The sequence below is a fragment of the Stylophora pistillata genome, chromosome 2 (genome assembly GCF_964205215.1).
Source record: "Stylophora pistillata chromosome 2, jaStyPist1.2, whole genome shotgun sequence".
In the NCBI taxonomy this organism is placed as follows: Eukaryota; Metazoa; Cnidaria; class Anthozoa; order Scleractinia; family Pocilloporidae; genus Stylophora; species Stylophora pistillata.
In genome coordinates this window covers 46163365-46176356 of record NC_142520.1, presented here as the reverse complement: position 1 = coordinate 46176356, position 12992 = coordinate 46163365, and the positions used below count along the sequence as shown (strand labels likewise).

The window sequence follows — 12992 nt, the reverse complement described above, 5'->3', positions numbered from 1 at the left end:
TCATAACTTTTGAAAAATCGAAAACGTACAGGGGTTTTTGCATTTTTTTCCTATAAAGGTCTAAACTTAACGGCTGTGGAGGATAGAGTTGTCAACCAGGTCCCAAATCCCAAAATTAAACGTCTAAATCAAGGTTATCTACGGCCATCGGCCGATGGCGACTTATAGGGGTCAGAATATGCTAAAATTCGCCTTTTCAGATATATTGAGAGGGAAAATTCTAACTTTCTTGGCAAACTAGAAAGGTTTTTAAGCAATCTGATATAAACTCGGTGGCTTAACTATGCGAATCAAATATTTTACAATGTTGCAAAATATGTCTATTTTTCAATTTGCGAGACGTTGCCACGGTCCTTACGGACTGGGAAATAACCGTGGCCCCTAACGCAGTCAGAAAATTATTTCGAATCAAACCAAACCTAATTTAGTTCTTTCCTAAGTAAAGTCTTTCTGTTGACAGAGTTTCAGGCAAAATTATTTTTGACGCGAAATTGACCGGGTGGAAATAAGAGAGACAGCCTCTTAAGCACCCAACTGTCAGTGGCTTCTAGAAGTGCAGTAGCGGTTGAGTGCAGAGACCGGAAGCCAGATTGCTGTTTAGAGACGATTTCTTCACTATTGAAGAAGTTGCATAACTGATCATACACCACCCTCTCGAACACTTTGGCGACTACGGAAATGATTGAGATAGGTCGGTATTTGATTGAATTAGATTACTCACCCTCTAAATCTTTAAACAACGGAGTCACCTTGATACATTTCCAGTGGTCAGCCTGTGGCTTTAGTTTTTGAACATCTGTTTTGATGGGAAAAAGCAACACTTGAAGTAGGTGGACGAAAACCGAGTCTGGTGTAGTTTTCAGTAATATTTTTTAAATAAATAGACTCTTCGTCCCAACTTCAGGGTATTTCACGGGCTAGTCTGGGCCCAGTAGTCAAAAGCATTCGTTAAAAGCGTTGGAAATCTTGTTACAGATAAAGATGTTATCTCCTTTCACACCCTTTACTACCTGACGACGAGACACGAGGTTGTTAAAAGTAAAGAAAATTAGCAGATTTGGGTTGGATAAATATTTTTTATTATTTATTATTAGGTCCAAACCAGTTTATGAGAGGATCGTATAGGAAAGAGCTTTGATCACGGTCTAGGAAATGCTCCCCTTGGTCGGAGTTTCTCGCTGTACTTAGTTTTCCACTGACATGTCATTTTCAATACAAACTCATTCCAACACGGAAATAATCTTTTCGTTTTCTTTTGAATTTATGGCTGAGAAAGAATGAAAAAAAGAGAGAAACAGAAGTTAATTGCATTGCATGAAAACGGGAAAATACTTGTGGTAACTGAGAAAATCTCACTTCATAGGGATTTGAAAGTCAAATGCTGTTCAATTTAAAATGGCTGAAACGTTGGTTGTCTATTGAAAGTCATGTTTTGATTTGGTCAGTTCCCTCTTCGGGATCATAGAAAGAAAAAGGTACAGTTTAATGCATTATCATATAAATCTTTGTTTTCAAATTTTTGATCAGAACTGATCAAAACAAAAATAGAAAAAAAATATTTGAAAAGAAAGAACTAGACTTTATTCTCAGTTCGATTTATCTTTTGTGTTAGACATGCGACATGATCGAAAAACGTGATGGACATTTTGAATAATAATTTTCAAGCTATTAAAACAACATCTAATAACAGCTGTAAAAATCTTTACATTTGCGTGGATTCATTCTCTTCTGCTTATGCGGATAAATGCGATCAAGTTCTTACAGAGAAAAGGGATAACCAGCATTCAGGTACTAAACATAAGAGCTTTGTTACTTTTAGTTATTTTCCTATATATTAGTTTAATTCAATTCCCTCTGGCTCCCTATACTTGAGAAAAATTAGATCTGAAAGCAATAGGCATTCTTTTGGTTGATGACAAATAATCTTCTTTGGATGCACAGATGTGGATGCTTTTGATAAATTTATCACAATATTTATTCCGAACTATTCTATAAATACGGTCAAGTTCCTACAGAGAAAAGGGATAATCAGCATTCAGGTACTAAACATAAGACCTTTGCCACTTTCAGTTCTCATTTTATGCGAGAAAGAAATATTTTTTTCCTAATCTTTTAGCCTTGTATATAGAATATCTTTTATTAAGAGAACATTATGGCCCTGAACATGTTAAGAAAAGTGCGGGTAACTCATAGCCTACATATGCAATGTTCTCGCGAGTTCTCAAGATCAGTGCAAATATTTCGCACGTATTTTCACAAGTTAAATTCATTCTCAATCTCTAAGACTATTTACTCCTCTCTTTCCCTCACTATAAGGTAGAAATATCAGATTTGAAAGCATTAGGCATTTTTCGCTGATGACAAATTAGTTTCTTTGCTTGTGCAGATGTCGATCCTTCTGATAAATTTATTTGTTTCGTTTTTCGCCACAAAATTCATTCTAAATCATTTTTCCCCCAACTTATATTTCTGTAAATCAGTTGCGTGGTTTTCTTTTTTTTCTTTTTGTTTGGGATTCTCATGCTATTCCTATGATACGTTTCGTGCGTTCTCTGAGAAGCAGAGGACGCGAAATAACAGAAACATGAATATTTTCTTTCATCACATATCATATTATTTCTCAGAATCAAATTTCTCCTTACCAAAACCGGTATGATTTCAGCCGTAAAAATAGTGAGAATTTAGCATAAAGATCAATATAGAAAAGAGTCGAAATTCTTCAACAAACACATAATAATAAGATCAACGGAATAATAAACAAGAATGTGTGTTTTGTGATGATATTTTACAATTGGAAATGCGAATTTTATCGAAAAGGAAACGTGTCTCTTGTACTATTTTCCAAGTTTAACGTAAATTTGAAAGTCAAATACACGAAAATTAGTCATAAAGCAGTCAGTTTGTAAACGATAAAACAATGATATTTGCAGAGTAACGGACATATTAGTTATTAAAAATAAAAGTCTACGGCTCATTAAGAAATTGTAAAACAACAGAAAAGAAAACAGTCTCTCTGTGGGAAAAAGAATATATCCTTAATATACTATTCTTTTACCTGATATAGAAAGGGCACAATGCATACAATTCTTTTTTTTTTTTTTGGAATTTCTTTGATGATGTGTTATGTAACATTACTGCAAAGCGCAATTTCTCCTTCTATCTTTAATATATGTTATAGATACTAAAGCAGTTTGGCTATGTGAAGAATGAGACTTGTTAGACTACAAAATCGCAACACTCGCATTTGTCTTGCTCTTCTACATCTAAAAATTATAGAACACTTTTAATAGTTTTTCGCGACTTTCGCACCATAAATGATAAAACAAGATGACTAATACATTTCAAAGTAATAAGGAAGAGATCGAGACATCTGTCATTGAAAGAGTAATGGCTGTTGTCTTGCCAAAAAGAACGAGTAGTGACGATCTTCGAATTACTGAAAAACTTTAAAATTAATGAATAACCTGGTTATTTTAGCACGAACTCTTTTTATCTAAAGGCGGCGAGCCTCCCTTATTTTATTGCTAGATGTCTACACTTTCATTAGAGATGCGGATGTTGTCGACGAATACATGCTCCGTGTTTTACTACAACATAGCTTCTAAAATATTTCACCACAGCAACGCATGGTTTGTTAACTTGATTCCTTTCAGTTTTTAACCAAAGTATAACATATCTGTTACATATGCTCTAGATGTGCATTTAACGCCTAGCTGTCAAAACAAAGACAACACAAAGTGGGTGAAATTTGAATAAACTCATGAAAAAACTTCTAATTTATCAAAATCTGATTTCCCTCCACCAACATCATTATATTGTCAAGAAGAATGGTGTCGAGAGGTTTGGAAAACGATCAACCTTATCGAATAAAAAATTCAAGGGAGACTTACTTCAGAGAACAAAACAAGAAGCAGGCAGCTTGCAAGAGATGACAGAAAAAGAAAAAGAAAAAAAATCATCCAAGTGGTGGATAAAAGGATAGCTAAATCCACAGCGCAAGGATTTCAATTCATGTCTTTCAAAATTCTAAATATATCATCTTTTTTTCTTGCTTGTGAGGTTGGAAAACACTACAACGGAAATGACAGGCAGTTTGTTGATTTGAAATAAGGAAATCATCATACCATGCTGTCCATTCTTTCAACTTTATATTAAAAATGCACAGTACGAACCTTATATTTTAATTTGCGCAGCGGTGAGAATTTTTTTCAGCGTTTCAAACGAAATAAAAAAAAACACCATAATATTTGGTGGGAGGATGAAAAGCACCAGACATGCAATGGAATACAAACTGTTCGAATGAGGCCTTAAACTGCTGTAAAAAGTAAAATTTAAAATTCAAGCTTTCGCCGATCAACGGCGTCATCAGGGATGACCCTGATGATGCCGTTGATCGGCGAAAACTTGGATTTTAAATTTACTTTTTACAACAGTTTAAGGCCTCATTCGAACAGATTGTAAACTTTAACAATGTTGCTAAAGGACATCATGAACAGATTATAGTATGGAATATTGGGAGATTACTTGCAGGCGTTGCTTTTGCCTGATATGAAGAATATAACATGCTTATGGAAATTTATCTCAATGAATATTGAGTGAAAAAATACTTGTAATCGGTCGCCATGAATTAATTAGTTTTTTACGGTTCGTCTCGTAACCGAATTCTAGCTTAATAATTTAATAGAACACAAAGTTATAAAAGCATGGTATCACAACGTATCGAGTACGTACGACATGTTCTGGGTAACCGCGCCTATAACTGTCCCAGAGTTCCTTGCGTTTAAACGTGCCCTGAGCGCGGCCTGCGATACTATATTCCCCTCATGCAATATAACAAAAAAAAACTTAGATAAACTCGACTGGCGATAGGTTGACACAACATGCGGAAATAAAGACAAGTAACTAAAATAACGTAATTTCGAGTTCATCTGATTAACTACTGATTGTTCACTGAATCCTGTCTGGTATTTCATGGTCTGGGTAATTGCTCCTGAGATATTCGTCAGCGCTCCGACGAGGCCTAGCAGTGCGAGCAGTGGCACCTACACTCGAAGGTGCCTCCTCTACATTTTCCGTTGTCGGCTCCACTCTGTCCGGTGTATACGATAGTCCCTCCTCAGAGGACAGCACCCCCGGTGGATCCTACGGTTTGGGAAGCTCCTCCGCCTGGACTTCTGCGCTCGGCTTGCGACCGAAACCGGGCTCCAGCTGCGATCTGCCCACCTCGTCCAGAGTCTGATAGGGTACTTTCTTGAAATGTGCTGTCGACCTTGTAGTGGTGCTGCCGTCTCTCCTTTTCACCACCACTTGCGTTCCTTTTCTGTGCTTCCAGTGGCTCTCCCTCATAGGGCAGCGAAGCTTTACTGCTGAGATCTTGTTTTACCAGTACTGAATCCCCAACTTGTATATCCGAAGTCTTCACGTTCCTCTTCCTATCTGCATATGCCTTCATTTGCATCTTCTTCTCTAGGTCGCGCTGAGACAGCTCCTCGAAATCCATTTGCCGCGGGATGACCCCTACCGGCAAACTTGTGCGGAACCTGTGGCCAGGGAAAATCATTTCTGCTGGGGCTAGCTGGGTGGTCCCATGTGGCGTTGCTTGATAGCATAGGAAACGGTGCACTTCCTGCCTGAAGACCTGCCCAGTTAGTTGACATATGCGGTATAGTTTCTTAAGCACCCGCATAAACTGTTCCGATTCACTGCTAGCCTGGGGATTCTTGGGTGTCTTGCGCCCGTGGGTAAAGCCCAGATATGTGCTAAGGTTCCGGAACTCCTTTCCATTGATTAGGGGTCCATTGTCGCCACCCACAATCAGAGGTATTTCCAGCGAAGAGAATATATACTCCAGTTTGCTCGGGCACTAGTGGTACTCACAAACTCTACTTCAACCCACCACGAATGTTTGCATATGACAACGAGAAGGTATTCACTGGTGTTGATAGGTTCCCAGAAGTCTATGGCCACTTCCTTCCAGGGTTCATTCGGTAGAGGTGACATTCACAGTGGTTCGCGGTCACTTGTTGGTGTCACTATTTGGGATGGATGGCAGTGTTGAATGTGGGCTTCCATCATCTGATCCAAACCTGGAAACCAAACCCTGCTCCTGATATATCCTTTCGTTTTTGTAACCCTCTGATGTCCCTCATCCGCAAGACATACTACTTTGCCACGAAGGGACCTGGGAACCACTATGCGAGACCCTCGCACGACCAATCTTCCTACAACTGCTAGCTCGGTAAAGACTGGGTCAAACTGGGGCCCGAGTGCATGCCGCTCTGATACCGCGAAGTATCCCCTTGCTATCGCACTCCTAAGATCTTTGAGTTCAGGGTCCTGACTTGTCTCCTCTAGCAGCTCATCCCATGATACCGCGTTTGGTAGTGCCGCTTGCATCACTGCTCCGATGTCCTTCTCAAACATGTCTTCATTTTCAAGAACTGTGAACTTTGCTTGGTGTACTGCGAAGGATCGTGCATCATACGTATTTGCTTGGTGTACTGCCCTGGGGTCCGTCGTCGTAAGAGGTTCTAGGTTCCTGGAGTTGTAATCAGCCTCATTCGTTTCTGCCTTTGCTTTCTTTCCCGGTACGTCGTTGAGCTTGTCATCAAACCCCTGCGGGCGACCTCTCATCCGTTGAATTCTGAGCGGCGAGGTGACTTTGTGACTAACAAACAGGGGCAGTAGTGGTTTGTGGTCAGTGTCCTCCTCAAACGTGTCTCTGAGGCCATATAAGTAGATCTGATTTGTGAGCACGCCCCATTCAACAGCTTTAGCTTCCTTCTCTAGCTAAGAGTATCTGGTTTCGGTATTTGTCAAATCCCTAGACCTATAAGTTACAGGTCTCCATCGCTTCCCTTTGTGGGTCATATTGCTTCAGGGTAACCGCTAAACCACGAGGTCCCGCGTCTGTCACGAATTTGGTCTTCCGATGTGGGTCGAATTACGCCATTACGCTGTGTCTCGATAGCAGCGTTTTGATTTTCTCGAATGCTCTCTGACACTCAGGTGTCCACTGGAAGGGGCCCCCTGTTTAATGAGGTTTCTTAGTGGTGCTGTGACCTGTGCAAAACCCTCCATAAAGTCTGCGTTAGCTCTAGCAAAGAAAAGGAACGATCGCACTTCTGCTTGAAATTGGGGCGGGCCGGCTACCTGCAATGCCGCCACCTTGTTAGGGTCTGGTGAGATTCCTTCACAGTACAATACTTTGCCAAAAAAAGTCACAGCGCAAAGGTTGAACCGGCTCTTCTTCATGTTAAGGGTCAGTCCGTGGCTCCGCCACAGTTGTAGGATGTGTCTTAACGCCCGGTCATGTTCCTCCTGTGTGGCGCCAAAAACCAAGACGTCATCATAGATACTAATAGCATTAGGTTCCAGGGTTACGACCTTTCGGACCTCGTCGTTGAAGATTTCCGCTGCACTGTTCACTCCAAAGTGTAGTCTCTTGAACCTTTTGAGTCCGCGATGTGTGTAAAACGTTGTCAGCTTTCTGCTCTCTTCTGCTAACTCCAGCTGCATGTAGCCATCATTCATATCCAGGTGCGAAAAGAAATTGGCCTCATTCAGCCTGGTTTCCAGCTCCCTTAGTGGGTATGTTGTGCCTTGTTCTCTTGATGTATTTGTTAACATCCGTCATGTCAAGACTGGCCCTGACACTTTCACTGTCCTTCTTCAGAGCGAGGACTACATTACTACACGAATCTGTCGGTTGTTCTCCTACATCCTCTATGATGTCTAGTGCAAGCCACCGGTCCAGGATTTTATCAAACTTCTCTTTCAGAGGTATGGATATTCGTCTCTGTTTCTGAATAGTGCCTGGGGCCTCGGGTACAACGTGTAGTTTTACAGTCACGCATTTCAGCTTTCCAATACCAGTAAGACATCCTCATACTCAGATATCAGGGCGTGTATCTCTTGTTTTTCCACCTCCATTACTGGGGCAGGGGCTTGTCTTGTTTGTTTAATGTGGTACTCGATGAGGCTCATATTTCCGGCTACCTGGCGACTTAAAAGAGCAGTGTTCCCTTGACCTTTGACTACGTATACGACTTCTACAATGTTGTTATGGTTTCGGCGGAGGGATGCGTTCAAACAGCCTAATAACCATAACCCAGGTCCTGGTCCATCCCCTGAGTAGCTCCGGATGATCGCTTTCGTCGGCTGCAGGCTGCTTGTTCCTTTAAAGCGTTCAAAATGCTTTTCCGTGATGACCGTGACGTCCGCTTGGGTGTCAAGATCTAGGGTGAGAGGGACCTTGTTTATTTGTAGCGTTACAGTTGGATTCGACGACTTTTCTCCGGTTACTCGATACAGGTAGACCTCTTCGTTTGTCTCACTTTTCTCCTCTGGTTGTCTCGTGATTGAGTCCAGTTCTCTCTCTATGACTTGCCTACCGAGGCGATTCGGTTGTCTGCTGGGACACGCCCTAGCAAAATGGTTGCCCCTTCCACACTTGAGACAGTTCTTGCCCCAAGCAGGGAATGTAGTTCCCTTTGAGTATGCTTCATTTCCGCATCCAGTGCAACATAACTTGGTTGTTGGTCTACCTGAGCTGTGGTCAGGCTTGTTATTCCTCATACTGTACCGTCCTGGCCGGGTGATCTTGTGTACCTCGTGACTGTCCTTTAAACTCTGCTGGTCACCTCCACGGGCCGTACAATCATCACCTGCCATCATCTCGCTTCTCTGCTTCGCCATTTCGAACGCCTTTGCGGTTTCACGTTTCTAAATGGTCTTGTAGTGAGAATTCAGAGAAATGTGTACTTTGATGAACTGCATACTTTAAATCTGACAAAATAAACTCGTCGAGATACTTTGAATGGCCTCTAATCATTTTCTGAGATACTTTGCCTAAGACAGGAAACAAAAGAGCGATTATCCGCTCTATAAAGACTTTTTACATGTATTTGAGGATATATATGAAAAAAAAAAAGACAAGAATCGCTAAAAGAAACCAAAGAGGAACTTGATTTTGAGGCCTGTTTTTTTTTTTATCAAAATGGAAAGGAAATAATGATTTTCTTTCGAAAATTAAAAAAAAGCCGACACCACGTACATGAAGTTTGTACAAAATTGCTTTCTCATTAGGTGAATACAAGCATTCAAATTATTTTGAGATGGCTGTCTTACTCCACACGTTGAAACAATGTAAAAAAAGCTTTTCTTTGAATATTTTCTTTTTATTTCGTGTTCTTCCTTTTGATTTTTAGTCATACATGAAATCCTCTTCGGAAACTCTTTTGCGTTTCTATTTGGTGACACATATGTACTGACTTTTCCTCCGTTATCACAAAATATTGAAAGCCTTAATGAAACGGTCAGAGTTGTCCTCTAACTCAGAGCATACAGTTTTGATGTTTTTCTGCATAAAAGAAAACCAATAGCTTTTGGAATGATAGAGGCAAATTAACTAACACCTTTAAAGGTGTAGGTACTTGTATATAGAACTCTTAAACGAGTTCTAAACCGCACAGTCTTAAATCTCTCAGCTTTGCATTCGACTGGGTTCCCACAGTAAAAAAAAAAAATAATAATGACAATCTTTATACAAGGGGCTCACATCACTGCGGACTGGTATTCTTTGAGGCCCTTTAAATGAGTCATATCGAATTTCGTAGAATCGTTGATTAGTTCACAGGAGATTTGCTGCAGTTTATAAGCTTCTCAAACACAAGCTGGAGCTGTTCCTAAATGTGTTTTAGGATATTACTTCGCCAAGTGCGATGCTGAAACAAGGATTTGCGAAATGATCCCGAAATTGAATATTTTTCTAATTTTCATGCTGCATTAGCAACATTTTCCGAACCCAAAGGCTAAAATCTTTGTTTGGGGGGCTCCGCCCTCCCCCCTTCCCCCTCCCCTGTTTCGCCCACTATGAAGTAACTTGTAACTATATCAAGTTTCAAATTTGCGTTGACAACGTCCACAACTGATGTCTACTGAAAGGTTAAACATTTACGTTAATATCGACTTTACTTCTGTAGCGAACAACATTTTGACGGTATCCTCAATGGCCAAGTGGAGTTTCATCCTTATTTTCTGTAAGCAATTCAGATGTTTTCAAGTCATTCTTTTATCACGAAACCCATGTTCGGATGTTAACACGATGGAAATGAGGGCGAGAAGGACCAGGAGAGGAACTGACCTAGCCTATAATCTTAGTGATATTTGATCTAACCTCATTTGATTAGCTTAAGATCTGTGATTGACAACGCTCCTTGCCCCATGCAAAGGCACGCCTAAATACTTAACTCTATATGACGGGCCTCGAGATAAAATCACATTACGCTTTTGTCATAATGTTGGCCTTTTTTCCTAATGGAGGAAGAGATAGGAGGCCCCATGAGTAGGGTGGGCGGTAGGGAAGGGAATGGAGATAATCAGTGGGATATGCGTCGATAGAGAGTACTAAAGAGATGGAGGATGAATGAAGATGGCATCTGATGAAAGATGAGGAAGAGATTATAAGAAGATAAGTTTGTAGGCTTGTGGAATGGATTACATTACCTCTTAGATGTCCAAGACGTCAATAGTGTCCCATCGGAAGTCTATGAACCCCAGCCCTGATGTCTGTTGTGTTATTGAGCTAGATGCTTAACAAAGCGCCTGAGCTTATGTTTTCCCTTTGCATTTGATTTTTATTACTGTAAATGGTGCGGAGGAATATTTGGGTTTGTTAAAATTCAATTTACCATGATTTTTTTTGAAATCGTCATCAGTTTTGTCCTAGCTCGAGCAAAGGTTAATCTTTGGGTACTGCTTCTCTTTTTCCTGTGCCGAGTATGAATTACAGTGAATGTGTTTTTTGCGTAAGATTTCTTTTTTAATAGTCTCACATCTAATAAATGGTGTAGTTGTGCTTGCAAGAGGGAGCCCAGCAAGTGTTCAGGCCCTTGTTTTTTGTTTACTAACACATAATTTTTTTTTCTTGAGCTTGTACCATTTACAATTTCTTTATGATAACTATCAATTGATTTTTTTTTTGCAATAAAACTAATTGGCTTGATGCAGCAGTTATTGCAGGTTTGTTGGAGAATGCTAAGCAAGCACAAGAGTGGAAACAAGTCCAAAAGTTTACTAAAGAAAAAGTTCTTTTAGTTCCACAAGGAAAATATGTGGAACTTAACTTTACCATGCGTATTCAGTTTCCGCCAATATGTCTATTGGGTTATTATCTCGAAATCCGTGATGGCAGTAATCAATCAGCCAATCTTCTTGGTAAATTCTGTGGAGAATACAGAACTGGAATGGTGCGATCTAGTGGACGATACATGTGGTTGAAATTTATTCGATCTAATCCCTATGACTTCACTGCATTCTATTCTGGAAGATTCTACAATGAAACAGGCATGGAGTTCCTTTCAATGTGTTTTATATAGATACATATATTTAATACATATACATATAACAAGTTAACAGGCTTCGAGCCAACAGAGACGCCGCGCCAGAAGGATCCAAAAGGGTTCGTTGTCCAAACCTCGATAAATGATACGAGAAGTAGTATGGCACACGAGGACGACAACTTCCAGCGAAGGAAGACATACACTCAATAAAAAATCTAAAGAGTTTAATAAAAAACGTTTCGGTCCGAAACCTTCATCAGTTGTAATACAATAACTTACAAACTCCTTAAATAGGTTTACAAAGAGAGCGAGATAACACATATTAACAAAAACAGTAATTACTACGCGAAAAACTATCACAATCTACAAGAAAAACAAACATAGAAATAAAAAAAATTGTCGAGTCCACTGGAAATGCTGAGGCGCAAGCGTTGAAATAAGGCGAAAATTGTACCAAAATTCCCAATCAAAGCTGATACCGGGAATTTTGATGCCCACCCGATTTCAAAAAACTCTCCCCATTAATTATAGTTTATTCTTTTTTTGGAGTGAAATTCCTGGCGCTTATTCAAGCCGAAGAGTGCCAGAAGAGTGCCGAATTAATTATATATATATATATATATATATATATATATATATATATATATATATATAACGTGTGGTAATGAGTGCCGAAGAGTGCTGAGGTTAAGTGATGTTTTAAATGTAAGAGAACCAGATGTGGTCTTTGTCGCAACTTCTTGGTTGAATCTAATTCCTTTCTAAGTTTTCAAACAGACAAGAGTTACAAGATACGATCGAGGCTTTCCTGTGATTTTAAGAACATCATTTACTTGGCTTAGTGCAAGAAATGTCACCTACAATACATAGGTTCCACGACAAATGACTTTAGAGTTAGATTTTGCAACCGTAAGTCTGCTATGGTCAATAAGAAACAGATCTGTAACGTACAGTACATTTTAACAAAACACCACATGATTTAAGCGATTTCTCATTCCAATGCATTGATCAAGTGCAGGCGACCGTAAACAATTTAGGTAACATCGAGAAATTTTTAATTACCAAAAAAGCATATTGGAGGGCACAGTTCTTCTCTCTGGCACTCTTCGGCTTGAATAAGCGCCAGGAATTTCACTCCAAAAAAAAAATAAACTATGATTAACGGGGAGAATTTTTTCAAATCGGGCGGGCATCAAAAGTCCCGGTCTCGGCTTTGATTGCGAATTTTGGTACAATTTTCGCCTTATTTCAACGCTGGTCCCTCAACATTTTCAGTGGATTCGACAATTTTTTTTTATTTCTATGTTTATTTTTCTTGTAGATTGTGATGATTTTTCGCGTAGTAATTACTGTTTTTGTTAATATGTGTTATCACGCTCTCTTTGTAAACCTATTTAAGGAGTTTGTAAGTTATTGTATTACAACTGATGAAGGTCTCGGACCGAAACGTTTTTTATTAAACTCTTTTGATTTTTTATTGAGTGTATATCTTCCTTCGCTCGAAGTTGTCCGTCCTCGTGTGCCATATATATTAATAGTTATTAATATATATGTATATATAACTAATTATATATTTATATTGTGGGAGGAAAAAGACAAGTAAACTACAATACTTCTATGTATTGAGCACTGTTCTACAAAAATCAAGTC

The 12992-nt window shown here is 39.5% G+C and overlaps 1 protein-coding gene across 1 annotated transcript; it reads left to right on the top strand.

Moving 5' to 3' along the window:
* Positions 1-1722: 1722 nt before the first annotated feature.
* LOC148739861 (inactive serine protease PAMR1-like) lies at positions 1723-11682 on the top strand. Its single transcript, XM_088750018.1, has 3 exons — positions 1723-1788; positions 9984-10040; positions 11011-11682. The coding sequence occupies exons 2-3, from the start codon at positions 10010-10012 to the stop codon at positions 11376-11378; spliced, it is 399 nt and encodes a 132-aa protein (XP_088606144.1). The 5' UTR covers positions 1723-1788; positions 9984-10009; the 3' UTR covers positions 11379-11682.
* Positions 11683-12992: the final 1310 nt, after the last annotated feature.

Bases quoted from the DNA above. Each gene is read 5' to 3' on its own strand.
- LOC148739861 (XM_088750018.1), top strand. From the start codon at position 10,010: ATGGCCAAGTGGAGTTTCATCCTTATTTTCT. The intron at 10,041-11,010 runs GTAAGCAATTCA...GGCTTGATGCAG, and splicing joins GAGTTTCATCCTTATTTTCT to CAGTTATTGCAGGTTTGTTG.